The sequence below is a fragment of the Buteo buteo genome, chromosome 17 (genome assembly GCF_964188355.1).
Source record: "Buteo buteo chromosome 17, bButBut1.hap1.1, whole genome shotgun sequence".
In the NCBI taxonomy this organism is placed as follows: domain Eukaryota; kingdom Metazoa; phylum Chordata; class Aves; order Accipitriformes; family Accipitridae; genus Buteo; species Buteo buteo.
The window spans coordinates 27,244,310-27,271,647 of NC_134187.1; the positions used below are offsets into that span (position 1 = coordinate 27,244,310).

Here is a 27,338-nt window from a genome sequence, read left to right on the forward strand (position 1 = left end):
CTACTTTTTTGTTACGTGTAGCGAAGACCTCATCCAGTTGCCTACTCCATAAGACTAGTTTCAAGCTCAGATACAGCCTTTTCCAAACCACTTGGTCATTTCACCCTCCAGGAGCCCACGATACATATAAGTGACCTGACTCAATAGAAGGTAGATCATGCTCAGGGCCAACATAACAAAAGAGGTTTAAGCAAAGCTAGACGGGCAGGTAGAAGTGGAGTGGGAACGTGGTTTCTGACAGTTCAGCCAATGAGCAGTATCATCTGGAGCTGCTGTGACTACGCTGCATTTGAGCAGGTGCCTAAACCCCCTATAAACAGGCTAGTAAATCATAGCTTCAGCTTACCCCCAACACTTGGCATCCTAGAAGACTCCTGATGACTACTGGATTTGTTGCGGTTCTGATTTTTCCTTTTATTGTTGGCTGCTCGGACAGAACGGAAAAGCACTTCACTTGCCTTGAAGAATGCAACCATGAATGGTTGCTTTGACTGAGGCCCATGTCTTCCAATCAGGCCAGCAGATTTAACATTGATACTTCGACCTATAAAGTAATGGAAATTGTAAGTTAAAAGGTGAACTTCTGCTTCTGAAGCCATTGTGGGAGTTCAACTGCTGACTGAAGCATGGCAAGGATTTTGCCCATAATCCTGAATTTATGTGATTAAGAATCCTAGCTGCATTTTGTTGAATGGAACTTAAAAGACAAAAAAAAAATCAACAATTTACAAAGGTTTCAACAGCTTTACAGGTAGTTTGCTATTGCATACAATTGCGGTCTCTGTGCGCTATGTATCTTGTTCATTACACAGATATTTTAATTCAGTCTTATGTACACATCTATAGAACTGAAAAATAAATGAGCCCCATTAACCTCTATAGGCTACAGAAAGGATAATGTAATGCCATCATCTAATTTTTGCATCACTTGTGTGTGAGACGTGGAACCTTATATCCTCAAAGCAAATCGGTAACAAATAGAAGTGTAGATAATAAATATACTTCTGCTTTAAAAATAAATATTGTGCCGTGTTACTCAAACTGATGTTCATTCACTAGTAAAGGTAGGAAGGCATTTGAGTTCTTCAAGAGAACAGAGTTTGAAATATGTACGTTATTGACTCTGGTTCTGTTCCCAGGGGATGTGCATATTTCTTTAAAATATTTGTTCAGTCAGGACTGTGTGGTAACCTCACTATATTATAGGATCTAAACCTCACTAAAAGAAAAGAAAGCAAAACAAGTCACTGAAACTGCATCAGTGACATTTTAGCAAATAAACCCTTGCTCTTAACAGAATTTATTTTGGCAGCATAAACACTTTTGTGCATACGTGTATTATGCAGAGCCCTTCACCCGTCAGAAAATGAGACAGTGTCATGTGAAGCTGTGCAGCTGTGCTGGGTGGGGGACACAGAGGTCCTTTAAACACGAAGGTACAGGCACAGGCACCGCGCGCGCTGCGCGTCATCAGGGCGCCTGGGGATTCTTCTAAACCGACTGGAAAAGTTTGCTGTGCAAGCGACGAAGGAGCATCTGCCTCACAAATGTATAATACCTTTAACTCGATCATCCCGAAAAAAAGAACTTGCAAATAAGCACAGGAGTAAACCTTATAGAAATAAACATGTAGGTTTCCTTTTCAAACACAAACTTACAGTGGCTGTACGCCAGAGTCTATATTTCTTAGAAAAACTCTATCACTGGCGTAAATGAAAGAGGCAGTTTGATTTGTGGTTAAAGTAGTTTCCATTCTACTTCCACTGTAACAAATGTATTAATTCAGCTCAGACTTCCTCCTTCTGGCAGCCCTTTTGCAGTAAAAAGAGAAATTAGAAGTTCCAGCCAAATACCATACCTTGAACTGACCCACTTCAATACATAAACACTTTTACAACATGTTTATTCAGGTGTAGCACTTTAAATTGGTTTAAGATGTTTCCAGTGACAGAGAGCCCAGCAAAGGCAAAAGAAGAACTGAGAAAGTTAGCAGTTATGGAGCAGAGTAATTGGCAACATATTCTGAACAATTTTGATAATTACTTTTTTGACTGCAAGGGAAAACTATATTTGTTGAAGCTTCTGATTTCATTTTAAATGGCTTTTTAGTCTTGTATTTCTTTAATTCTTCTTTTCATGTATTTGAGTTACTATTAAACAATTCAGTAACATTAATTTCTATATGTTCCAATCTCCTGTTGCAAGTCAGATATGAAAAACTGTACAGACTATTCTCTATTCATTGCAACATGGACAAGCTAGCCTCTTACCACAAAGTTCCAAGTTTCCCCTCATTTCTAGAGGGAATATCTTTACTATTTTTCTTTATTTTTTGTTCCAATGACTTTCAGAATTTTAATTTTATCTGTAAAAGATTAATACCTTACTGGTGGACATTTTAAGAATACTATTAGATTTATATACTGAGGGCTGTAAAGATGTGTGGAGGTTTTCTGAATTTAAATCTAGGTTCTCTGAATTTACAATGGTGGATATTGTGTGCGAAGCAAAATATCCTTCAAACCAATGTGAACTCCCTTTAAAATAACTTTTAATATTATTAAGTTTCCTCTGGGTTTCCTTTAGACTTCAGCAATGAGATGGCTATTAAGATTCCACAAGTTAAGGCTTACTCAGTTATTCAGGGTATAGAGATATACTATAAAAAATTAATCCTGTAACCCACAGCCTTTTTACACACAGAAACAGCTTATATGACTTTATTCCTTTATTTGCTTGATCTTTTAAGCAGCCAACCTGAGGTTTTAGGACCCATTTGTTCAATTCATGAATGGAATATGCACTGGATCTGCTTCTAGTGCAGTCAACAGGAAAACTTTTATTGACTTCTGTGGGTTCATCATTAACCTTTTCTCTCTTGGCTTATCGTATACCTTAGCTTAACTGCAACTTTCAGAAGACGAAGCAATCGAAATATATGCTGCCCTTGAGACTCTATATTTCTTCCAAGGAGGATCTCTGAACTATTTGGTTTGGAAATTCAAACTACATATGTTGTCTCCATTTTAAGTTGCTTCTGTGCAAAAGAAAGTTTGCATTTACAGAACTTCTATTATCCTTTATTAAAAGAAAAAAAAAAAAGTGTGCATATAGGAGATTTCCTTCAGTCTAAGAACACAAAGCTTTGTCCCTTCCTGAACAGGAGGTATTTCAAAGTAGCCTGCCGCTGAAATGCATCTAGCTTTCTGCCACAGAAATAGCTCTATCTGTGTGCCATGGTCTTGTTAGGTAGTCCTCACCTTTGTCCGTAGCGTGGATTTCAGAATGCAGTAAGAAAAATCTTCCCCTAAACTGAACTGGCCTTTGTAGGAAGCAGCATTCATGGGCTTCATTTTTAGTAAGTGGTTTTAATCTATCATTTCTTCTAAGCATTTAGAAAACTCTTGGCTTCGATGAAAACTGAAAATCCAGGTCTCTCCAGCACGCAGTTGTTCCATATTGTGGTATTAGAGCAATATTTTCTAAAATCAGCTGAATGACTCAGGCTGACCTGCTTAACTACACCTTCCCTCAGAGCTTCACCCACATGAAACTGGTAAAACCAAAGCAGCAAGCTGTGTCTCCGCTTCTCTTGAGCATCTCTGAACAAGAACTGAACATGGTCGAGCATTCTGAAAAATGGGTTTGGTTTTATCCTTCCAGCATATCTTTAATTCTGAGGATTTCAAAGACTTTTCTTCACACTTCAGAAGAAAAGAAGAAACTGCAAGAAACCAGCAGTCAGCTAGTGCCTGCTCCACTGAACCGAGCCGCTGCAATTGCCCCTACACCTAGAAAAAACAAATAAGCCTAACAGATGGACTTACTCCATGCAGGGACAGTCCAGAGCCTTTGTATTCCTCACGTTCTGGCATGTGCTTCTCAAGCCTGCTACGATAATTTATTATCTCTTCTCCATATTGACAGGTATATTTGGAGACAAAGACTTATTTAAAGTATTATGTTCCAAATCTGCTGAACTCCTTAGTCCTTACTCATATGATTTTGAGTCTTTGGCATGATGTGTCTGTTTGACTTGGCATTTAAACTGATTTTTGGCTTTTATTCTATTTGATAGTAAAGTGCCCTTAGCAGTTTGTATAAAGCTTGTATGGAAGTGCCGATTTGACTGACTGAACTGAATGAATATTATTTGCCTTTTCACATTCTGTCCCCTTATAATAAAGGAATCACTGCTGCAAAAATAACTGTGAAGTTCAGCTTATAAAAAGGTCCTACCTCGACAATCCAGATGCTTTTGTTCTTTTTTTTTTTTTTACCCACAAAATAGGAATAGCACTCAGGATGATAACTGTGGAGCTATTTGCTGTGTCACTATATCTGCTTTTCTGCTGTCACATGCAGTCATATCATACAATTCTTTTCATGAACTGATCAAGTTCCATCTTAAAAGTTCATTTTCCCCCCAGCTGCTCCAAATGGAAATGCAAGAGCCCTTCAAGCTTTCATTAACAATCTGTCTCACAGTCCTGACCTGGAGACATCGTCTCATTTTTCATGACATTCGGAAAGCTGACTTTTTCTGAGATCGCCAGTGTGGATGCCAATGACAGTGGTAAGATTTGTGACTTGGCTGTCTCTCCTCAGGCAGTATATATTTTATGTAAGGCATTGAGCAGACACTAATTTTGCAAGAGCTTTCAGCCATTATGCATCTGGGCCAGATTTACACTGGCAACACAGGACAATGAGTGATTCCAAGATCCATTATTTTGTCCTGAGTCATCGAACTGCAGCAAACCACTCATTTTGTTATGAAAAACAAGCACTTACTTACTTTCAAAAATGTTCAACAAACCACAAAACACATTTTACAGATTAACCACTACTGCTAGGTCACAGTAGTTATTTTGGTAATAATTTTATATATTTGTAGATAGAAATGAAAACTTTAGTGATGCTAAGAATTCATTTCTGGTTTGCTGAAAAAAACATTTCCAGTGCCACACCTATGATTTCCTCCTCATGGGGAGTGATATCTGAAATGAGGATTCTCCTTTTGGAGAAAGACCCTGACTATACAAGGTCCAATAACATCTAATATTTGAGCAAAAACTGTCCTCAGGCTCTGAGTCTGAAAGCTCACAAAGTAGTTTTCAAAATTAGACAGAAACTTGTGTGGTTTCTCATGCCTGAACACTGCTCTTGAGAGCAACAGTACTTCATAGAAACAAAAGAATTGAGGTAGAGTTTAACTACCAAAGCTTAATGGAAGGCTTATTTTAAAAAAGGAGCAGAGAAAACCTAACATCACAAATGCGATGGTCCATATATGCACCCTCAACACTACAACTCAAAGGATTTTATACTGTCTCTACTGTATCATCTATATAAACTGTTATGCAAACTTTCCCTTTGGTGGAAAAATTTATATATATCTCTCAACATAAAATATGCTTTTGAAACAAGCTTCATGTGTTTTATTAACTATTCTGCTCCCTGGGGGCTTTAAGGAATTCTTAAAAATGGGTGGTCTTGGATGGTCTGCTCTGCATTTCCTAGGCTTTACAGCTTTAGTCAAAACTAAAGATTCAGCTTTTGGTTTTAAAATCTTAAATTTTGCTGGTTTTATTCAGTTCAGTTGAAGGAATTTTGCACATCTTTTTGTGTTGATTTTGGTATTCATCAAGCTCTTGAAGAAAGCACTTGGGAACATGTTAGGAACCATGGTATGCTGTATAATGTGGCAGTACCATGTATGCTTACACAAAAAATCAGATGTAATCATACACAAATACGCTTGTGAAGTACTTGATTTATCCTTTCAATTTAATGTGCTTAAACTGTGAATGGTTTGTGGGAGTCCTCGGGCTTTTCTGCACAGTTAAAAATATGTTCAGGAAGACAATAAAACAAGGTGAGATTAGCTTAATTGGTCATCCAACAAAGAATAGGGGGAGTTGCACGGATGTACAGCCAGGACCAGTATGCACCAGTACGCAGTGGTGGCAGGAGAAGGGGCAGGAGCCCATCTCACTTCCCTGACCCTCCTGCTTAAAGTAAGCGTGCTCTTACTAACAAAGGGTGTATTCACATTGCTTCCTACAAGCAGACACAAGAAAATGCTGACTGTATTTCTGACCCAGCTGGAAACAGGGGTTACACCTATCTGAGTAAATTAAAGAGTGCCTAGGAGTGCTCCCAGGCACTGGAGCTGGATCACCCGCTCTCCTCAGGCTGAGAGGGTGCTCCTGGTACCTTTACGTCCTACGCCAGCACCACCACGCATTCCCCAGCATCCCAAGGTGGTGCTGGAGGGACCTCTCCCAGGGGGGGCAGCTGCCATGGGGTTACCCTGTTTGGGAGACTGCGAGAGTCATCCCTCCGGCTCTTTTCACACCACAGTATTCCTGAGCATGTTTAATTTACTAGTGTAACTTTGGCCAAAGTCAGCTCTGAACCAGAACTCATGTAGCTGTACTTAGGCAGTGCTTGAGCCCAAGCTAATAAAACCTGCTGAGGGGCAGGATATATTAGCTTGGGTTCAGTGCTGTGCTAACATGGCTATATGGCTTCCAGATGGCTCAGAATTTAGGCAGAGCTATTGCCTGCCAAAGTCCATATATATATCAATATAAATATATATATCCTAAATTCCCCCACTGTAAGGACACTAATGAAGGTGAACTCACTCCTGATACTTTGCCTTGTACTAGATCCACCGAGAGACTTAAATGTAACAACCCAGCAGCATCCTCCAGAGCACCTGATGGCTACCGGGATCACGTAAGTTAGGTGCCAAGGTTGACTGGGGGAAACCTCAGGATGAGATTCGATAACATTTAGTGTTGTAAAGGTAAGGGCAAGGCCAACATAAAGTATGTAGCCAACTACCTGAAGAGTGCTGCCACAGGTTGCTACGGGTTGAAAGCAAGCCAGCCACCCTCTGCAACATAGAGAATGTGTCCATGCTGCCTCTCTGAAGGCTTTGTAGGAGAAAGGGACCTTGGAAGGCCCAGGCTGAAAGGAGAAGAGGCTAAATAAGAGAAAGTGTGTGTCTCTTAATGTCTCCCCCATCATCGCTGGAGAGGGACCTCAGCAATCCTTCCTGCAGCACATAGGATTAGGAGCCAAACCCCCTTCAGGGGACACACGTCAGAGCGTACCCAAATATGTGCTGGAGAGAGAACTGGCCTTCCCCATGCTTCACTTCGATCAAGGAACCTATTTCTTTCAAGTTTCCCTTTGCTCTGAGACAAAAAACCCTGAAGTAAGAGTCAGAGTTGGGGAGCTGAGAAGTCCTGCTGCCCACCTCAAACAGCAGGAAAGCCAGAAGAAACCTTCCATAGGACAACGTGGTAACAGCAATCACCTTAATCAGCTTAGGCTTTTCAGAGTTACCACCAGTTTCTTCCCCTCTGATGTGCAGGTGGATGGAAAATAACTGAGAGCTGCAGTAATCTAAGGCACAGGACAACACAGCTGTGGGGGCTACCCAGGCTGTTGCATTGAGAGCTGTGTATTTGGAACTTGGTTTATTCTGTGGATCACAAACAGTCATGGTTACACATTATCTCCCTCTCTCATTTTCTGTAGACACCACTAGGTTCTCTTCAGCAATGCTATAAACAGCAAAAGGAGTAATCTTGCAGCCATTTACACTCCTCCAGCAAAATGATGTTCAAACTGTTGCTGATTTCCAATTATAAAAATATTAAATGTAATACAAAGGTGCTGATTCACTGGAACCTGTTTTAAGTCTTAGGAGACATATGATATATATACAGGAAAAGTGTCACATGGAGCTTTTTGAATTGTTTCTGCATCTGCATTGATTTTATGCTGCAATTCATCTAGCACCCGCACTTCCATCAGTGTGAAAATGATCACCTCTCATTCTAAACACCATGGAGAGTTTTGGTGTCAAAAGGAGGGAATCGGCCAAAAGGGGATGCTGCAGAATGTTGAGGAGACATTAAAAAAGAGAATCAAAAAAACCTGATCCTTAATTTATCACAGCCCCAGGGAAACAGTGCATTATATGTTGACAGCTTCCATATGTGTCATGCAAACCCTTATTCTTACTGTTCAAAATAAAATGTCCCATTAAGAGAAAAAGTCTACATTTCATGCTAAAATGAGACGTATGATACCAAATACTGTCTTAAAGAAAAAAAGAAAACACATTCCAATGTCATGTGGCTTTTTGTACTTTTTCAGCATTTTCAAAGGGGGAAAAATCTGAATTACAACAACCAGACATTCTTCCAAAGTTGTTTTTATCACACTGTTATATTAAATAGTTACAAATTTTTTTATTCCTTATGTATACATTATTATTATTTATGCACCATCTTCAGCGATCACCAAAGGAATATACCTACACAAGTTATTGCCTAAAAAGTCACTGAGAGTTAGCTGTAAGAAAGATTACTGTTAATGGTAATAACAATATAGTAGCACCCCAGAGTCTCAGTAATTATTGGCACCCCATTTTAAAGGTGCTGTATGAATAAATCTAAAAATTAGTATGTATTTACAGACTTGATTATCCATGGCCCCAGTGCAGCACATGGATACCTCAAACAGGGATCCTCTGACTTAACAGAATCCCATTTAGTTTACTGGTCTGTTGCAATAGAAAGGTTAATGGATCAGGTCTTATGATAAATGTCTCTCCAGTTACAGGAGCAGAACTCCTTTACCTCCCAAAAACTCAATGGACAGCTGGAGGCATGAAGAAACATGCTTCAGACCTGGATGGCCTAAGTTCACTTGAGCCAAGGGAAGGTTTTTCGGTTGATTTGAACCAGTGTCTGAGCTTTTCTAGAAAACTGGTTGGAAGGAAGGTGGGTGGGGTTCTCTGGGTTACGAACTGAGTCCACTACATACTGAGTCATGTATAAAAATTCATGTTCCATCTGTACACAAACGTGTCATTCAACTGCTGGTGTTTCTAATAGCTTCCAGAAGTAACAGCAACCGAATAAAAATAATCAAAGCCTTAAGAGCAAAATTGTAAGAGCACGAAAGGATGATTTTCCTTATGGTAAGCTGAAGTGGTATAGCACAGGTCTTCCCTACAGTTTTGAAAACTTTAGTCCCTAGAATGACACTCTTTTTACATGAATAAACTGAAAAGGGAACAGAAAATGAGGGAAGAGGGGAATTCCCTCCTCGCTCAAGCAGCTGTGTTAAGAAATTCAAATAAGTGAGGTGCAGAAGGTAAAGCTTCTTGTGGCTTTGGAATTTAAAATAGAAAATTATCTATCACCTTCCTGATCTTGGGATTAGGACAGGGAAAATATTTACATAAACTATTCTTTTACAATTTCTTCATTATATTAACCTGAAGGTTTCCTTTTACCCATACAAACTTTCCTGCTGTTTACTGAATGGATATAATTTTGAGGCTAGAACCGACAAATTGCTGGTTCCAGGGTTTCTTAATGAATCCCTTTCATGGATATTTAATTTTCAAGAATTTCTGTATTTGAATGTCCTGGGGAAAAAAAAAAAAAAAAAAAAAGTCAAGGATGGAGTTTATTCTGGAGCAGAAAAGCTGGCTGGAAGCCAGCCCACCTAATTTGGATGCCTGACGGAGGTGTCACCTCTCCAGAATTTTACAGGCTTAAAAATGGCCTCACAAAACCAGGCTGCCTGAGAGCCGCTCCCCATACAGCCCGAGCTCAGGTGTGGTGCCTTTGAAGGCTGGTTGAACACAGCAACGACGTGTTCTACTTTGCATCGCTGCCTCCCTTTTCCACTGACTGTAGTCCGACCGTATAGGCAATATTAGGCGAAATGGTCGCCTGCTCTGGTTCAAGCCTGCCAAATCTGTTTTTTAAGCATCATGCCTAAAGGAGGACGGTTTTTGCATAACTCTCCAGCAGCCAGAGCACTTGCTGAAAAAGTATGAGAGGCTTTGTTCACAGCCCAGCTGAGCCTGAGGGAGAATTCAGATCAAAAACGATGAGAAAATGTAGCCAGAACAAAGAAAGAAGAAAAAAAATATTAATCCTTACACCAGGATTTCTTCTGCTACTCATTAACATTATGTCAGCTAAGGTTTAGATTAACTGGCATCATAGATCCCTTGACCTCTGACATAAAAAGCTTTTTGACAAGAAAGCGCTAAATCTGAAAGTTTGCTTGTAAAGTAGAATGGATTAAGTGAACCATCGCAGAAAAAACAGTATATAAGTCTCTTTTTATTAGTTTCTAAAGAAGTCTAAGTAAAGAACATTTCTTCTAAAAATATTATTTTGCATTGAGATGCATTTTCACTTTTTAATGAAGAGCATAACTGTGAATAATGTAGTAGCCCAGTAAATTTGTACTAAAAACCCCACAGCTCTGACTTCAGTTTTTATAGGGTTCTTTCTAATTTTCACCTAATTAAAATTTTCAAGATTTCAAACTTTTAACCCATTTCAAGATTAAAAGTTTTGAAATTAATTTTTTTTCAAAGGATAGAAAGTAAATTCCCACATTACCCTATTGTTAACCCTTCTCCAGCATCAGTATCAGCAGCTATAAGATACCTTCCGAACTGTCCTGAGGTGTTTTTATACCTTTCTCCAGGCTCCAGCCCAGAAAGTTCTTCAGAAACTTTCTAAAACAAAAATTCCACAAATCTACTTGAGTTTCCTGAATGTAATCATCAGTGGAAGAATATTAAAATAGAACTTCATTTTGTATACGGGAGCTTTTATCCCAAAGTTCATTTAATTTAACTTAATTCAGTTAGCTTTATAATTGCCATATTCTACAGAATTAAGAATAATAGAAAGTTTGCAGACTACAGCTATGGCAGGACAAGACTTGTGTTCTTTGCTTATAAACTCTCAATGAATTGTCACCCAGTCAAGTTAAAAAACACCCGTCCAAAAAACATTCCTAGCAAGAGACGACAAGAGCATATACGGCATTAACAATCTACAGTTGTGATCTTACCGTCCCCGGTTTCAGCGCAGAGTTGCAAGCCCAGATTGTTCTGTGGATTAATCACCCAGTGATTGCTGGTCACAGTAATGTCAAACACAAACCAGCCCACATCAGAAGCTTGAGCCTTTCTTGTGTCTAACAGGAACAAGTCTGCATCTCTAAGTTAAAGAAAATAGAGAGTTAAGGCATTCAAATATTATTATTTTTCGTCCTTAATTTCCTTGCTGACAATAACTTCCTGGAGTCCAAATGAATAATCCTTTGACATATCCTCATCGCGACACAGTACAGCATGTGCTGTAGCTAACGTAATTGTTAAGTATAATACAGGTATTTCCCCTGAGAGGCCTTTCTGAAATGAGTCTCAGCATGTAAAAACTACAGCTCTGGAAAATCTGAAAAATCCAGCTTCCTGATATAAATACACAAAATATATAATTGAGGCTGTGTATAAAGGATTCATCTTTCAGCACTAGAATGTCTCAGGAAAATTAACTTTTATAAACCACTCAGTGTAAAAGACAAAAAATGTCAAAATCACATTCCAATTTCAACTAAAATTCAAAGGCATAGCGTTGCTAAAAAAATCTGTTATTAATAACATATGACAGCAGCTATATCATATGACAAAACATGAATAGATGACGGTTCAGACAGTTTCATATTAATATGAAAATAAGTCTTTATATCAAAGTATCTATTCAATAAAGTAATTGTTACATTTTAACCCTCAGTTCCCTGGTATATTCTCAAATTTGTTCCCATGAAATCTTCCAGTAATTCAGAAGGGCTGCTCAGGGGAGTTAGTATAATCGTGTTACTAAATGTTTAGCATGGATCGTTTATTTATTCTGTTTTCACATATCTCCTGACACAATTGGTTCCAGAACCACATCTGCATTACAAATAAATTACTACAATGACCACACTAAACCCAAGAAATTTAACTCTCATCAGCTTTGTTTTACATTCTTCTACAAAGCAGCATGCAGTATTAAAAACTGTTTTCACCATTTAGCTTTTTAAATCTATAGTCATAGAAACCTGTTTCTTTTCTGCCATAACTAGTAATCAAAACAATAATATCCAAGAAAAAATATTTTATTCTAAACTGTGACTGTCCAAGTCAACTAAAGACAGACTTGGCTTACACAGACCTTGGAATCATATTGTTACCTCACTATAGCATGAATATATGCTTAAAGAGGTAAGACAGACAGAAATAATAGGCCTTGTGTATAAAAAGAGGATTTAAAATTACGATGGTCCTGTCACTGTATTTTATGTTGCTTAATCACAACAACATCGTAGGAAGTTACTGTCTTATCTAGCCTAAACACTGTAAATGCATCTAGGTCTGATACTGAAAAAACCATCTTGTGTAGCTCTTGAAACTGTGGTTGTTCAACACTCAGGAAAATAAGACCAAATGAGCTATGACAAGCATATGTTTACTTACATGTAAGAAATATCTGCAGAATCAGGTTAAAGAGCTCAGAAATGATAAAGGAGTTTTGTTTTTAAAAAAGAAGAAAATTGAAAGGGATTTCTTTCACGTCACCTTTTTTTCCTTCTGTAAAAGGATAATCTTTTGTTCCCGTCTTATCACTTCCATTCTAGTAGAACTGTGCTAATGACCACACAAGGAGAAAACATACATTCTTCCTCTGGAGCGAACATGAAAACAGACTTACAATTCAAAAGAGCCTGACCTGCTATGCTAGCACTAAACAAATTGACAACGTACCACAAGCTCATAAATAGTACTCTCTGGCATCTTAAATGCCAATTTTTTTCTCTAATAATCAGTTTTATTGGAACTTACTGAAAGGTTTAATTCTGAATGCAACAGTCTTTAAGATGTTTATTTTTAAATATTTCTTGTATCATTCAGTAGAATTAACAGAAAATTGTTAAAATATTACAGTATCACAGTGCTATAATTTCACATTTGTCTTGTCTCCTCATAGAATCTGTAATTGTTTTCCCATATAGATTCTTTCAGCTCCAGATTTTGCTGGGACTGATACGAAATGTTCTCAAAAGTCAGGATGCACAATGTCTCATATGCCAAATCAGAGTAGGGCCCTACTAATGATACAGTCCAGAAATCCCCATAAAGGACAAATTTCCCTGGTGGATCTCTCCTCAGAGTGACTTTATTATTTTGTACTGCAGCAGAAACTCACACCAAAGTGTCTTTGGCATTGGTATGTCAATCTTCTTGTCTACCTTCCTACAAGTATAGTGATCTGGCTAATGTAATAGACTCAAAAAGGCCGATTGTTCTTATCCCTTCACTCAGCAAATGAACCAAAAATTAGTTGTGGGTACCTAGAGAAAACCAGAACTGATTCTTGAGAACATGTGGTAGAATAGAGAAAATACCTCCAGACCAATGTTAATGATTTAGCCGACATAACAGCAATTTACTACAGAAATTCAAAGTATTTGTCAGGAAAAAACCCAACTTTTTTCACAATTGATAGAAACATAGGGTGAAAACCTGACCCCTGAGAAGGCAGTGAGAGCTCTGGGATCAGGATTCCCCCATTAGCTGGTGTCATTCACTCAAACTTCTCATCACATTTTGTGACATTTTTAATTTTAAAATTCTCCCTTATTCTGTGGAAAGAAAAAAACGATCACACTTAAAATGAAAAACAGCTGCAAATTTTGGCTCTGATTTTTAAAAATATTTCTATTTAAAAAATAGCCCACAACACATAATAAAAAAGTAAGGCATTATGTCGTAAGTAGCCTGAAATGCAACAGTGAACACATTCAGGCAGAATACAGCTGATTGGCTTTACCTTTATGGAGGCTGTTTAAGTTTAGTGATCTCAGTCTTGTCACAAACAGCCAGTTGTCTACAGCAGAAATGCTACCACAGTCAAGAATTTCAGCAAAGAAGCTGCGGGCAGAACGTCTAAGAAGCTCTGCATCTCCTGGGTCACTTAAGGAAGTAAAGGTGGAATCTATACGTTCCTTGAAACCCAGGAAAGTTTTCAACCGGATCAAATCATGATTACTATGTAATAGGCCATCCCCATAATGCTGCTTCACCTCTTGCCTCATTCCAGAAAGCTGCTTTAGTATCTTAATGTCACTTGAGGATTCCCTAATGCGGGAAAAATCCTTGGGGTTTAGTTAAATTAGTGGCTAGCCGCCACCAGATCATGAACGAGGATTTGGCCTGTTGGACTACATAACTTTTGTCATGAGAAAAGCTCCGGGTAGGAGTACATTGGCAGGGCTGTGTAGGAAAGTTTGCCTTGCCACGGGCTGTGCTTTACACGTTTCCTTAGAACAAATAGAAAACTTCAATCCCAAAGACTGTAATTTCAGCAAACTCTGAGCGCCTATAATACACACACGCTTCAGCGGCCATGTTGCCACAGAGACAGAAAAATGTCTGAGACTACAACATAAACCTTAGTCTGCAACTCAGGAACCCTAAACCCTGACCCCTCCTCGCCTGAAAGCACAGCAGGACTGCATTTGGGATTGCATTGCAGAGCCCTGTCAGACACCCATGGTTCCTGTTCAAAGCAAAGAAGGGTGGAGAAGCAGGGTCAAACCCAGCAGGTTTTCTGTGGTATGGCACTAGTAAGAAGTGTGGGACATTATAGAATCCTAGAATTGGTTGGGTTGGAAGGGACCTTAAAGACCATCTCCACGGGCAGGGACACCTTCTACCAGACCAGGTTGCTCCAAACCCCATCCAACCTGGCCTTGAATGCTTCAGGGATGGGGCATCCACAACCTCTCTGGGCGACCTGTTCCAGTGTCTCACCACCCTCACAGTTCTCTCACCCTCACATTCTGCAGTTGCAGCTTCTGAAAATTTTGCATCTAAAATCTTACGTACGTATGTAGGACAAACCTGAGGTGACAAAGTCAAGGATAACACTAATGAATTCTGGGCCCCAAAGCAAAACCTGTGGCTTTATTGGAAAAAAAAAAAAAAAAAAAAGAAGACGATAAATTATTCTTGGTAGTTCTTCTGTCTGGAGGTATCAAGATATATACTCCATATATACTCCTCTATATACTCCATATATGAGCAGAGTGTGGCAAAATCACCAATAGGAGGGAAACATTTAGCCTACACCTGAAGTTTCTGTAGCTATACTGGTGAAATCAAATAGGTGGCATATCATTGCATGTCCCCCTTTCCAGCATCATGCTTCCATTAGAGGACATTGGGGTTTTATGTTTATAAATGCAAATCTAAAATGTTTATAAATTTATGTTTATGTATTGAAAGAAATCAAGAGCATTCTTTAATGGCTTCACAGAGACAGTTGTCATTTTAAGAAGTCAAATAATATTAAATTGTGATCTTGCTTCAGAATAGTAAGCAGTTTTGCTTTCTCTAAAATGGAATAGAAACCACCTACTGAGAAAACATTAAAAAAACCCAACTAAACAAACAAACAAAAAACACAAAAAGAAAACATCAAATGGATTAGAAAAACTAACTTTTCCCATTAGTTCTTCAAAAAAAATCTCTTGAGTTTTCAGGTGAAGAGTTTTCATTACCCTAGCCTTGGCTTGCCTGTGCTCTTTAAAAAGATATGTTTTGTTCCTTCCTGTTTCATTTCTTTGTCCAAGAAGTTTCTTTTAGAACCTACGTCAAAAGAATTTTTGCAAGCTGAAGACAGAGGTAAAAAAAAATCCCACACTGTTTTGCTCATCCCCAAATTTACTAAGAAAGCAGAAGGTATTCTGGAAGGATGAGTTCTTTCCCTCCTGTTAATTCTGCTCCATTTACATGACTCCCTGGTTATAGCCATAAATATTTTATAACTTGACATTCAGAGATCTCACCTGGAAGGTACAAGCTCAAGCTTCTGTGGGCAAAAAAGAAATTTGAACTCTGGCCCAACCTTCGAGCTAACTGGTGATGGGGCATTTTTTTCCACCAGAATACTCTGCAAGTTTAGGCTGCCATTTTCTTTGCTTTTGCTAAACATGCCCGGGATAGAAATGTTTTATCTGTTCCAAGACGAGGGAGAGTTTTTGTTTATCTCAAAAAAAAACTTCCCCCCCCCCCGACTTTTCTGAGAAAAGACATAAGCTAATTTAATTTCAAAACCCAATTTTTGCATGTATGTAGCTTTTTGCAGAAGCACCTTGGAATTGCTACTAGTTTTCAATGGGAATTTTCAGGTATTTGACTACTTTGCTTGGTGAAATCTGGTCATTTACTCAGGTCTTGTAGAGTCTTGGAAGTATGTCACACACAAAGCTCTGCAAACTCGGGTTCAGAGATTTGCTCATGTGTAACGTCATATGTGGCACTTAGGGACAGGATTTAGTGGTGGAATTGGCAGTGTTAGGTTTACAGCTGGACTCAATGATCTTAAAGGTCTTTTCCAACCTAAATTGGTTCTATGATTTGTTTTAATTTTCGGTTTTGGTGAGCAGCATTTGTTAAGTGTGCATTTGTCATCTTAAAGTTAGTGCATGACTCTATCTTTTAATTAAATTCTGCAAAATATTAAAGTACATGCAAAAAAGCCAAGCCCCTTCAAAGCAAAGGAACAATCTCTCTGCCTTTAAGGAGCTAAGTGAATCTTGGCTTGTAGTACCTCAGTGTCAGCAAATAGCGCGTTTCCCAAATCCAGACACTTAGACTGTGCCTACAACTCCACCATTTGCTCACTGAGAACATGAACCCTCACCCTCTCTGTGCACGGGCAGATTATTTGGTGAGATTGGACACGTAACTCTGCATAAACCTGGAATAAATTACATTGAAGAGAAGTTTTATTCTTGCTCAGTATTTGTTGTCTTTGCCTAGGAATTAATATTGCATAAGCCACAGTGATAGCAACGATGCCTTGCCGAGGGTACGCTTATGATCAGTTATTGTCTCCCTACTTAAGACAGAAACATGAGACATTATTCAACGCGTGATACGTTCATGCCAACAGGGTACCTGTTTGGATACTCCTTGATGATCTGATATATGCTAATCTGAATGGTTTCATTCTCAAAGCGGCTGTTGCTTCGATCTTTGTATATCCGGAATTCGGCTGCTGTCACTGCCTCTCCGTGCGGGATCTGAGTAAGGTCAAAGCGAAACTCTTTGTAGTGCCTTCGCTGGTGGGAGAAGTCCTTGTCCCTTTCAACTGTGAGAAAAAGAGTTGAATGTAAATTAAAGAGGTGACATGAATGCTCATTTCCCATGATTAATGGAGCATTCCCTGTGCTTGGGAGTAAACAAACAGGGCAATATAAAACTGTGCAAATAATAAAACCACAAGCCCAGACACACTTCCAGTTAAAGGAAATTCCACCAGCCCAGTGTCTTCAGTTAAAATGAAAAAAACCTCGGTGGCTTTTATACAAATTCCAGAAGTTGGAGTGGAAAGAATATCAAAAAAAGCTGAAAGGGAGCATGTTGTGAAGTAACTAGAAATATGGACAAACTGAAATCTGCAAAAGGATTTAGGACTTCAGTGTAGTCATAAGCACAGCAGTAGTAATGTCAGAGCCATAGATGACTGGAAAACACTAATTGCCACTCATAACCAGGCAGATGAGAGGAGTGCTGCTCATTTCCACTTAACGTAATAAATTCTGAAGTGGTACTGAAGTGTACTGCAACAACTATATATTTAAGAAGCAGTTACATCATATAAATAAACACGTGTCGTACTCTAATGGCATAAACGTCATCTTGCCAGTGGTCAGAAGAAGGAGCTGAGTGGTTCTGGGCCCCAGCAGCAAAGGGAGACACTCGTGGCTTAAGAAGTCCCCTCAAACCTGCTGTGGGTGGGCAGATGCAGCTCCCACTGCTTCTGACACTGCCACAATTTAAAGAAAAAAGTTAACCTCATCATTGCTTAATTCAGGATTGCATAAAATTTTAAGGGGGAGTAAACCGAGGATTTCAGTTTATTTGAGTTTACAACTGATTTGGGGCTAATTCCACTGTCTGCTGCAGTTCTGACCTGGAGTTAGGAGTGACTTTTGCAATGGAATACATGTTTTGATGTGGCAAGGGAACCTACAGACCACCGTACTGGCTGATTACCATTTTATGGGATTAATACTTCAGATTTTACGGACGTGCAATGGAAAATGATCCATGTTTTCCACTGCCACACAGTGCAACGTATCATTGACCTGTGAAGAACCTGTGCTCTGTGAGAAGAGAGAACTTCTCACTTCTGGAGAAGTTCTACCTGCCTCATGAGATGGGTGCATGGTTTTACTGATGGCAGACAAAGCCTAAAACACTCAGAGCTGGGATTCGGTTTGGATAACCAGCTAAACATTTATGACTGTACCCAGCTCCGCTAAATGTTCCCTCCTATAACCCCTGCTCTTTTATTGCGTTTTAGTATTAACAGTCCTCAGATCCGAGGGTGGAGCCACGTCAGTTCTGAAAAAGCGCATATTTCGATTACTAACTGGTGCATGTATAAATAATAAAATGTGTATGTTATTACAATACATATGTATATTTATACTTATATCCTCATTTATACATGTACACCCAAGCAATTCTGTATGTGTTTTGTGTGCAATGTGTGTGTTTGTATGTGTGCATAACTATACATATATATTTATATATAAGCCTGCATATGTGTATTATTAGAATGTATATGCACAGAAATGCACTAAAACAAGAAAAAATATGTTTTGGGCTTGCCATGTAAGGGTACAGGGACATATTAAAGTGAGAGATATTGAAAGAAAAGTATTTACATTATTTTCAGAGCAGTAGTTACTAGTTAAGTCACCTGTGGCCATGTAGCTAGTCCCTTACAGTGTACTTCCCTTTCACCCTTTCAAAAATGTAAACTATCCCTGTTTTCATTAGCATATATTTTTTTAAAATGTGCAAATCTATGTTGCCTTAAGAACCACGAAAATAAAATATATAGGCTATAAGACCACTTTATCTTCAGTGAAAATGAACTTTCTCCTGGCCGACAAAAGGAAAATTGTCTGCTAACTGTAAGGTTTACTTGGCTCAAGTGTGTATTTAGCTTACATGGGTTTGCCATCATACACCAAGTAGAAAAAGTAAGGCAGAAAAGAGGTAGAAGCATGTAAACTGACTGCTCTGTACCTGAAGATGAATGGGCTGCTACTGAAGAGAAACAGGATACAGTCTATTTAGCAGCTCCACTGCCCGGTTCTAAACTGTGAGATCTATACAGAGATCTGACTTGAGGTATGGGGGTTGTTTGCCTTTTTTTTTTTTTTTAATGCCCATGTAAAGCCTTTCATTTTGGAGACAAATTGGCAGAGATTAGCATATGCAAATGCACTGACCTGGGGAGGATTTTTTCTAGAGCAGAGTCTGCTGCAAGATTCTAAGGTTATAACTGGGCATTTCGAAGCTGACGTGGAACAGATATGCCAATAACCTTCAAATGAAAAATATATTAAAGGCAGACTTAATGTAGCAACCCTTTCTGATATCTCTGGTTAGTATTTATTCAACAAGTATTTACCAGCATGCACAGGTAACTAATCACTACTCACTATGAGTAAGCATTGGAGAATTAGATGCTCAATAAAAGTTTTAAATGTCAGTACTCCTGGCCTGTTTCATTTTTATTTGGGTTTGAGGTTTCCTTTTGTCTAGTTTCTTACAAGTACCTTCTAATTAGTAACATTAGTTTGGAAACAGCAGTTCCCTCCCTATATGTTACAGTTTGAACAGAAACCTCTACAATACCCTGCAATAGCATTGGTGGGGTTCTCTCAGAACCACTCACAACTGCTGAAAGAATACTGATAGCCACTTCCTGATGGGCCCAAAATTAATTATTACAGCTCACACAGACAGTACTTATCTGTGTTTCCATGTCTACCCAAGGAAAAAACATCACTTCCATCTGAAAGGGACACAAGTTCAAAATTTCCTTGGTCAAGACAGCATTTGCAGGCAGGCCAGGACCTGGGAGTAACAACAGCCTGCAGAAATGAAGGGTTGTAGGAAACAGGCACTGAACACCACAAAAAAACGTGAGTTCAGGGAGGTCCTACTCTCCGCAACAAAGCCAGAATCTCAAACTTCAAATTTCTGTTGGTGAATGTACGAAACATAAAAACAATTTTCACAAATTTAGAGAATATCTTGCATTATACAGTAGACTGTAAAAAAAAAAGCAGTGATGGTGAAGTTGCAATAATGACTAATGGCTAGAATGACAGCCAAGTTATAAAAGTGAAATGTTATTTAATGATTTCTTACTATTGTAATACTGAAAATAATACACAAGCCTTGATCCCTTCTACATCCAATAAATACCTTATTGGGGAAGACTGTGAATGCTCAGCAAGGTATCTCTGAGGTCCTTTCACCTGCTGAAATGGCATGAAGTGCAGGGGGGCATCATATCTCAAATATTGTTATTTCACATGCAAGAGCTTTTCAACACTGGCAGCCCCAAAAATACAGGTTAACATTTTAAAGTATTCAGTTCTTCCAGAGCGCTCTTATGTCACTCCAGCTCTGCTCAGTTCATCTGCCAAAATGCATCTCTGTGGGACCAATCACAGCATCTAAAAACTGATTGACCAGAAAATTGGGAAGTCCTTTTTTAACCATTGGAGGAATATAATTTTTCTAAGAAAAAGTAACTAGAATATTAGGGTCAATGCTGATTGCAACAAAATTCTTCATTTGCTTTCATCAATTAGGATTCTTAGCATCAACTTTTTAAAACGTTATTTTTATACCACCTGAAATTAATACATTCAGCACTATGGTTACATCAGACAAATCATGGCTCAGGGGAATATCACAAACACCTGTGTGCATGGTGGGAAAGAATGATATTTTCCACCCATGTGGCAAACTGATGAACTATTTGTACTGTATTAACACTAAGCCCAACTCTAAGAATGAAGACAAATTTACACCAAAAATGATATTTTGGAGAAGGGGTCATCTCTTACGCTAAGAGAAGATGTCATGCACTGATTTTCATTAACAAAAGTATTTGTCTTCTGGAAAAAAATACAAAGCACATATATGGATGGACAGTATAATAAGTAATTGATATTTTACCAATTCAGCTATAAATGTCTGAGTAACTGTTGACTGAGCTTAAAAAATGTGAAAAGTGCTAGCAATGAGTTTAGGTCATAGTGCATGAGGGGCTATTAGACATGCTCCTTCATTAGTGATTAGCTTCCACTGACATGTGCTTTGCTTTTCCTGAAGAGGTTGGTATGTGGTGACACATAGGGAAAGTGAAAGCTTCTTTGGCAAACCAGGGAACAAACCAAAGATATGTTGTAATAATCTGATTTTACAATGTAAAATTCCAGGATCCCAACTGGATTCACAAATAGTGAACCCTCACTAATCAACTTAATGTCACTGTTTAACTACTAAATATACATGCCAAGGCAAAATGGAGGGTCTTACAGACCGTGTCTAATTATAAGGGGCCATTTACGCTAATCTCACTGAATTTCACTGTTTTACTCTGAATTCTTTGTATAAGTGCTAAGTAAACCAGTCAGTTTTAATCACTTCAAGGTGATAAAGGGTACAGTAAGCTGATACACTACAAACAACACTCATTTACATCTTGAATATAATGAAATGATAGTTTATCTACAGTGAACACTTGTGGTTATCTGACAAAAACAGGTCAAAGGTTCCAGGCGTTTTCTCCTGAAATTACTCAGTGCTGCCTCTAATGACTGATAATTGAAAGCAGAGGCTGGATATATCAAATGCAGTAGGTGACAGATAAGCAACAGATTAATGCAAGTACTCTGTTACAGGACACTAAAAGGTCAGAGGCCCTAGGAATTAGCTATTGTGCTACTGTGAAAAGAAAGACATCAAATAGCTATTTACTTCATTCTTGTTCTTCTCTCCAGCATTCTAGAAACATGTTCTTTCTTCCATGATTAGACTATTTAAAGTGACTCGCTTTTAACAAAATAAGGCAACAAAGTTTTGTAGGGCATGTGTATAGGAGAAAAGATGTGATCCTAGAGCAGAATGAAGATTTAAAAAAATAAACAGACAACAGCTATGCTAGGTGTATTTTAATGAAGTGCATTGGAGAAATGTTAAGAACACATTCATCAGAACATCATTCTCAGTTGAGGAAACCAGATAATGGATTTAAAAAAATGTATGCTAAAGCTTCGTAACTTTGTTTAGGCTTTTACACTGTAGAAAATTAACATTAACTTTAGAAACTTAGATTAAGTTTATCTCAGCAAGTATATCTTTCATCTTTTTACTCTGGAAGTCCTAAAAATGCAAAATCTAATTCAAAGTTTGTTGAAGTAAATGGCAGCCTTTTCATTCTGCCTGTTGGCCTTTGAATGATGACTACAGTCTTCTAAAAAAGGTTTTAAATCAAGTGGATTTTTAAAGTTCAAGTGTGATGAAAAATACTTTCCCAAAGTGATTATTAAAAAAAAAATCCCAGACAATGTAAATACTTGTCTAAGCACTACTGCTTTATTAATGGGTTTAATCTGTTTTATAGAATGGTAAGAATCCTGATCTGGATTGTTTCGGACACCAGAGATGGCTGCCTGATACAGTCAGTGGAAAGACACGTCTGTTTGTTAAGGGCCAACTGTCTTGCACCAGCCAGTAAGAAGACCAGAGGAGTTTATCTACATTTCCCCTTCAGGCATCTGCAGCTCCAGAGAATAGGACTAAGCAATAACCCTTGCTCAGTCAAATGACATTTCAATCCCTATCAGCTGCTTTCAGTGACCACATCCTAACTGCCAGCATGCTGAGTAGCCCAGCAATGGGACATCCTGGGCCACTGCACAGAAGAAATGCAGAGGCTGAGAGTCAAAATGAGAATGAATTAAGTTGTTGTTCCCAAATCTGATTTTTTTATTAATTCAACATTAGGCATTTACGAGATAATCATTCAGCTGAGTGTTTTAACTACAAAGCTTCAGACTCATATGCCCACTTACTTGTTCTCCTTTTAGTACCAAGTCTTCTTAATTTCTTTTTACCTTTTTTCATCAGCTGAGTGAGGGAGCACTGGTGCTCCCAAGCATATTCCGTAGCCAGTAGTAAGGGAGAGTGTGTGATTTATGCTTAATAACCCTTCATTTCCCTCTCCATCTCCCTCCCCAGGCTGAGGTGGGAAAATACATTGCACAGGCTTCAGTCACGTCTCTCCTTGCGTCTTAGGGATGTTCAGAGGGTTCCCTACCTTCTCTCCACCTGGCTGAACACAGCAACGTAAGGGATAGGCGGCAATGGCAATAAGTTCCTGCCCAGCACATGGTCTCCTCCATGACTCCCCAGCCTTCCCAGGTGCCCTTGCGTAATAGGCTCTGCAAGCAGAACCGAACAATGACGAGGGCAATGGTTCATCTAGCTCGGAGGTGTTGCCGAGGTTAAGTTTGCCTACACCCTGCATCAAAACTGCTACCATAAAGAAAAACAGATGGGTCATTGGCATAGGAGACTCCCTTCTGATGGGAACAGAAGGCTCAATACGGGGAAGTCTGCTGCCTCCCTGGGGCCTGATGTGAAGAGGAAGCTTCCTACCCTGGTACGACCCTCAGATTGTGATCCATTATTGATTTTTCCTGTAGGCAGTGATGAAGTTGCAATAAGAAATCCAAGGGCAATCAGGAAAGATTAAGGGATCAGGAGCACAAGTAGCGTTTTCCTCTGTCCTTCCAGTTGCAGGGAATGATGAGGAAAGAAAGAGGAAGACCCAGCAGATCAATACCTGGCTCTGAGACTGATGTCACCAGCAGAATTTTGGGTTTTTTGATCATGGGTCAGTTTACACAACACCAGGCCTGCTGGCAACAGACAGGGTACACTTGTCTCAAAGGGGGACAAGGACCTTTGGTCAGGAGTTAGCAGGGCTCATTGAAAGAGCTTTAAGCTAGAAGGGGAAAAGGGATAAAACCAGGCTCACTAGAGATGAGCCTGGAGGCAGCACACCAATGTTTGAGGGACAGTGTGCTAGTGAGGTGCTTTGGTCTGCCATCTCAGTGGAGGTAGGGGATGGACATACATGCAGCAGGAAAGACACAAGGGTTATTGATGTATTAGAAACCACAGAAGCACCTGAGAATGGTCACATAGGAATTAGGGTTTATCCCTCCAAGAAAGGTAGCAGGATCAATAGCCCAACTGAAGTGTATATATACCAATGCACACAGCATGGGCAAGCAACAGAAGGAGCTGGAAGCCATCGTGCAGCAGGAAAGCTATGCCATAGTTGCCATCATGGAAACACGGTGGGATGACTTGCACAACTGGAGTGCTGCGGTGGATAGCTATAAACTCTTCAGAAGGGATAGGCAATGAAGGAGAGGCGGTGGGATAGCCCTGTATGTTAGGGAGTATTTTGCTTGTCTAGAGCTTAATGATGGTGATGATAGGGTTGAGTGTTGATGGGTAAGAATCAGGGGAAAGGCAACAAGGCAGATATCATGGTAAGAGTCTGTTATAGACCATGCAAGCAGGATGAAGAAGCAGACAAAATATTCTATAAGCAGCTGGGAGAAGTCTCACAATCGCTAGCCCTTGTCTTCTTGGGGGACTTCAACTTACCAGATGTCTGCTGGAAATAAAATACAGCAAAGAGGAAACAGTCTAGGAGGTTCCTGGAGTGTGTGGAAGAGACCTTCCTGACACAGCTGGGGAGGGAGCCAATGAGGGAGGGTGCCCGGCTGGACCTGTTGTTTGTGAACAGAGAAGGACCTGTGGGTGATGTGATGGCTGGAGGCTGTCTTGGGCATAGTGATCACAAAATGATAGAGTTTTCAATTCTTGGAGAAGTAAGGAGAGGGGTAAGCAGAACTTCTACCTTGGACTTCTGGAGGACAGACTTTGGCCCATTTGGGAGACTGGTTGACAGAGGTCCTTGGAAGGCAGTTCTGAAGCGCAAAGGAGTCCAGGAAGGCTGGACATTCTTGAAGAAGGAAATCTTAAGGGGCAGGAGCAGACCATCCCCATGTGCTGAAAGATGAGCTGGTGGGGAATAAGGCCGGCCTGACTGAACAAAGAGTTTTGGCTGGAACTCCAGAAAAAAAAAGAGAGTTTATGACCTTTGAAGGAATGGGCAGGCAACTCAGGAGGACTACAAGGATGTCATGAGGTTATACAGGGAGTAAATTAGAAGGGCTGAAGCCCAACTAGAGCTTAATCTGGCCACGGCCATAAGAGACAATGAAAAGTGTTTCTACAAATACCTTAGCAACAAAAGGAGGGCTAAGGAGAATCTCCATCCTTTATCGGATGCAGGGGGAAACACAGTGAGAAAGGATGAGGAAAAGGCTGAGCTACTTAATGCCTTCTTTGCCTCAGTCTTCAATAGTAAGACCAGTTGTTCTCCAGGTACCCAGCCTCCTGAGCTGAAAGACAGGGATAGGGACCAGAATGAAGTCCACATAATCCAAGAGAAAATGCTTAGTGACCTGCTACACCACTTAGACACACACAAGTCTATGAGACCAGATGTGATCCACCCAAGGGTACTGAGACAATTGGCACAAGTGCTCACCAAGCCACTTTCAGTAACTTATCAGCACTCCTGGATAACCGGAGAGGTACCAGTTGACTGGAAGTTAGCAAACGTGACATCCATATACAAGAAGGGTTGAAAGGAGGACCTGGGGAACTACAGGCCTGTCAGTCTGACCTTGGTGCCGGGGAAGGTTATGGAGCAGATCATCTTGAGTGCCATCACACAGCACGTACAGGACAACCAGCTGATCAGGCCCAGTCAGCATGGGTTTATGAAAGGCAGGTCCTGCTTGACTAACCTGACTAACCTGATCTCCTTCTATGACAAGGTGATCCGCTTAGTGGATGAGGGAAAGGCTGTGGATGTTGTTTACCTAGACTTTAGTAAAGCCTTTGACACTGTTTCCCACAGCATTCTCCTGGAGAAACTGGCTGCTCATGGCTTGGACAAGAGTACTCTTTGCTGGGTGAAAAACTGGCTGGATGGGCATGCCCAAAGAGTTGTGGTGAACAGTTAAATCCAGTTGGCAGCCAGTCACAAGCGGTGTTCCACAGGGCTCAGTATCGGGGCCAGTTCTGTTTAATATCTTTATCAATGATCTAGACGAGGGGATCGAGTGCACCCTCAGCAAGTTTGCAGACAACACCAAGTTGGGCAGGAGTGTTGATCTACTTGTGGGAAGGAAGGCTCTACAAAGAGATCTGGACAGGCTGGATCGATGGGCCAAGGCGAATTGTATGAGGTTCAACAAGGACAAGTGCCGGGTCCTGCACTTGGGTCACATCAACCCCATGCAGCACTACAGGCTTGGGGGAGAATGGCTGGAAAGCTGTCCAGTGGAAAAGGACTTGGGGGTGCTGGTCAACAGCCAGCTGAATATGAGCCAGCAGTGTGCCCAGGTGGCCAAGAAGGCCAAAGGCATCCTGGCTTGTATCAGAAATAGTGTGGCCAGCAGGAGCAGGGAGGTGATCGTCCCCCTGTACTCAGCACTGGTGAGGCCGCACCTCGAGTCCTGTGTTCAGTTTTGGGCCCCTCACTACAGGAAAGACATGGAGGTGCTGGAGTGTGTCCAGAGAAGGGCAACGAAGCTGGTGAAGGGTCTAGAGCACAAGTCTTATGAGGAGCAGCTGAGGGAACTGGGGTTGTTTAGCATGAAGAAAAGGAGGCTGAGGGGAGACCTTATCGCTTTCTACAACTACCAGAAGGGGGGTTGTAGTGAGGTGGGGGTTGGTCTCTTCTCCCAAGTAACAAGCGATAGGACAAGAGGAAATGGCCTCAAGTTGCACCAGGGGACATTTAGATTGGATATTAGGAAAAAATTCTTCACCAAAAAGGTTATCAAGCATTGGAACAGGCTGCCCAGGGAAGTGGTTGAGTCACCATCCCTGGAGGTATTTAAAAGATGTGTAGATGTGGCACTTAAGGACATAGTTTAGTGGTGGACTTGGCACTATCAGGTTTACAGTTGGACTCAATGATCAAAGGTGTTTTCCAATCTAAACGATTCTACGATTCTATGATCCTTTAAGTCAAAAATATAGGCAGGCGTGGAAATTAGGTGTCCGCAAAATTACATTCCACACATATCCTATCTTAAACACGAAACTCAGTGTCAGAAGCTTAATCCAAATTCTGATCCCCTTCCAACTGAGGCAAAACTATTTCCATAATCAGTGAGAGTTTTGCTTAATTAGGGAGGGTAAGTCTGCAAAAACTTTTTTTTTTATTACAACAGTTCTGTTTCTTAAGAACTGCTTTATTGAAGTACTGTATATTTGAGTTTCTCTGTATTTATTATTATTAGACTGTTTGTATTTAAAGAAATTATAGATTTACAGATGTGGTTTTGAAAGAATGATGTAAATTGCTTTTACATGAAATATACTTTCTTATTAAAACACAAAGGAGAAAGCTTGTTAGGTCATATTCTGAAGCAAGTTACACTGCTGTAAACTTAGA

General features: G+C 39.9%; 1 protein-coding gene across 3 annotated transcripts in view; it reads right to left on the reverse strand.

The window, feature by feature from the left end:
- The window catches only part of BMP5 (bone morphogenetic protein 5), a 63,173-nt gene that overhangs the window by 18,240 nt on the left and 17,595 nt on the right, over window positions 1–27,338 (reverse strand). For all 3 annotated transcript variants that reach the window (XR_012653323.1, XM_075049322.1, XM_075049321.1), the window contains 3 exons: window positions 16,856–17,048; window positions 10,918–11,066; window positions 347–544 (listed from right to left, as the gene is read on the reverse strand). Coding sequence is in view for 2 of the 3 variants with exons in the window: in XM_075049322.1 (XP_074905423.1) it covers window positions 347–544; window positions 10,918–11,066; window positions 16,856–17,048 (540 nt within the window). In the remaining variant the exon portion in view is untranslated. The remainder of the gene's footprint in view (window positions 1–346; window positions 545–10,917; window positions 11,067–16,855; window positions 17,049–27,338) is intronic.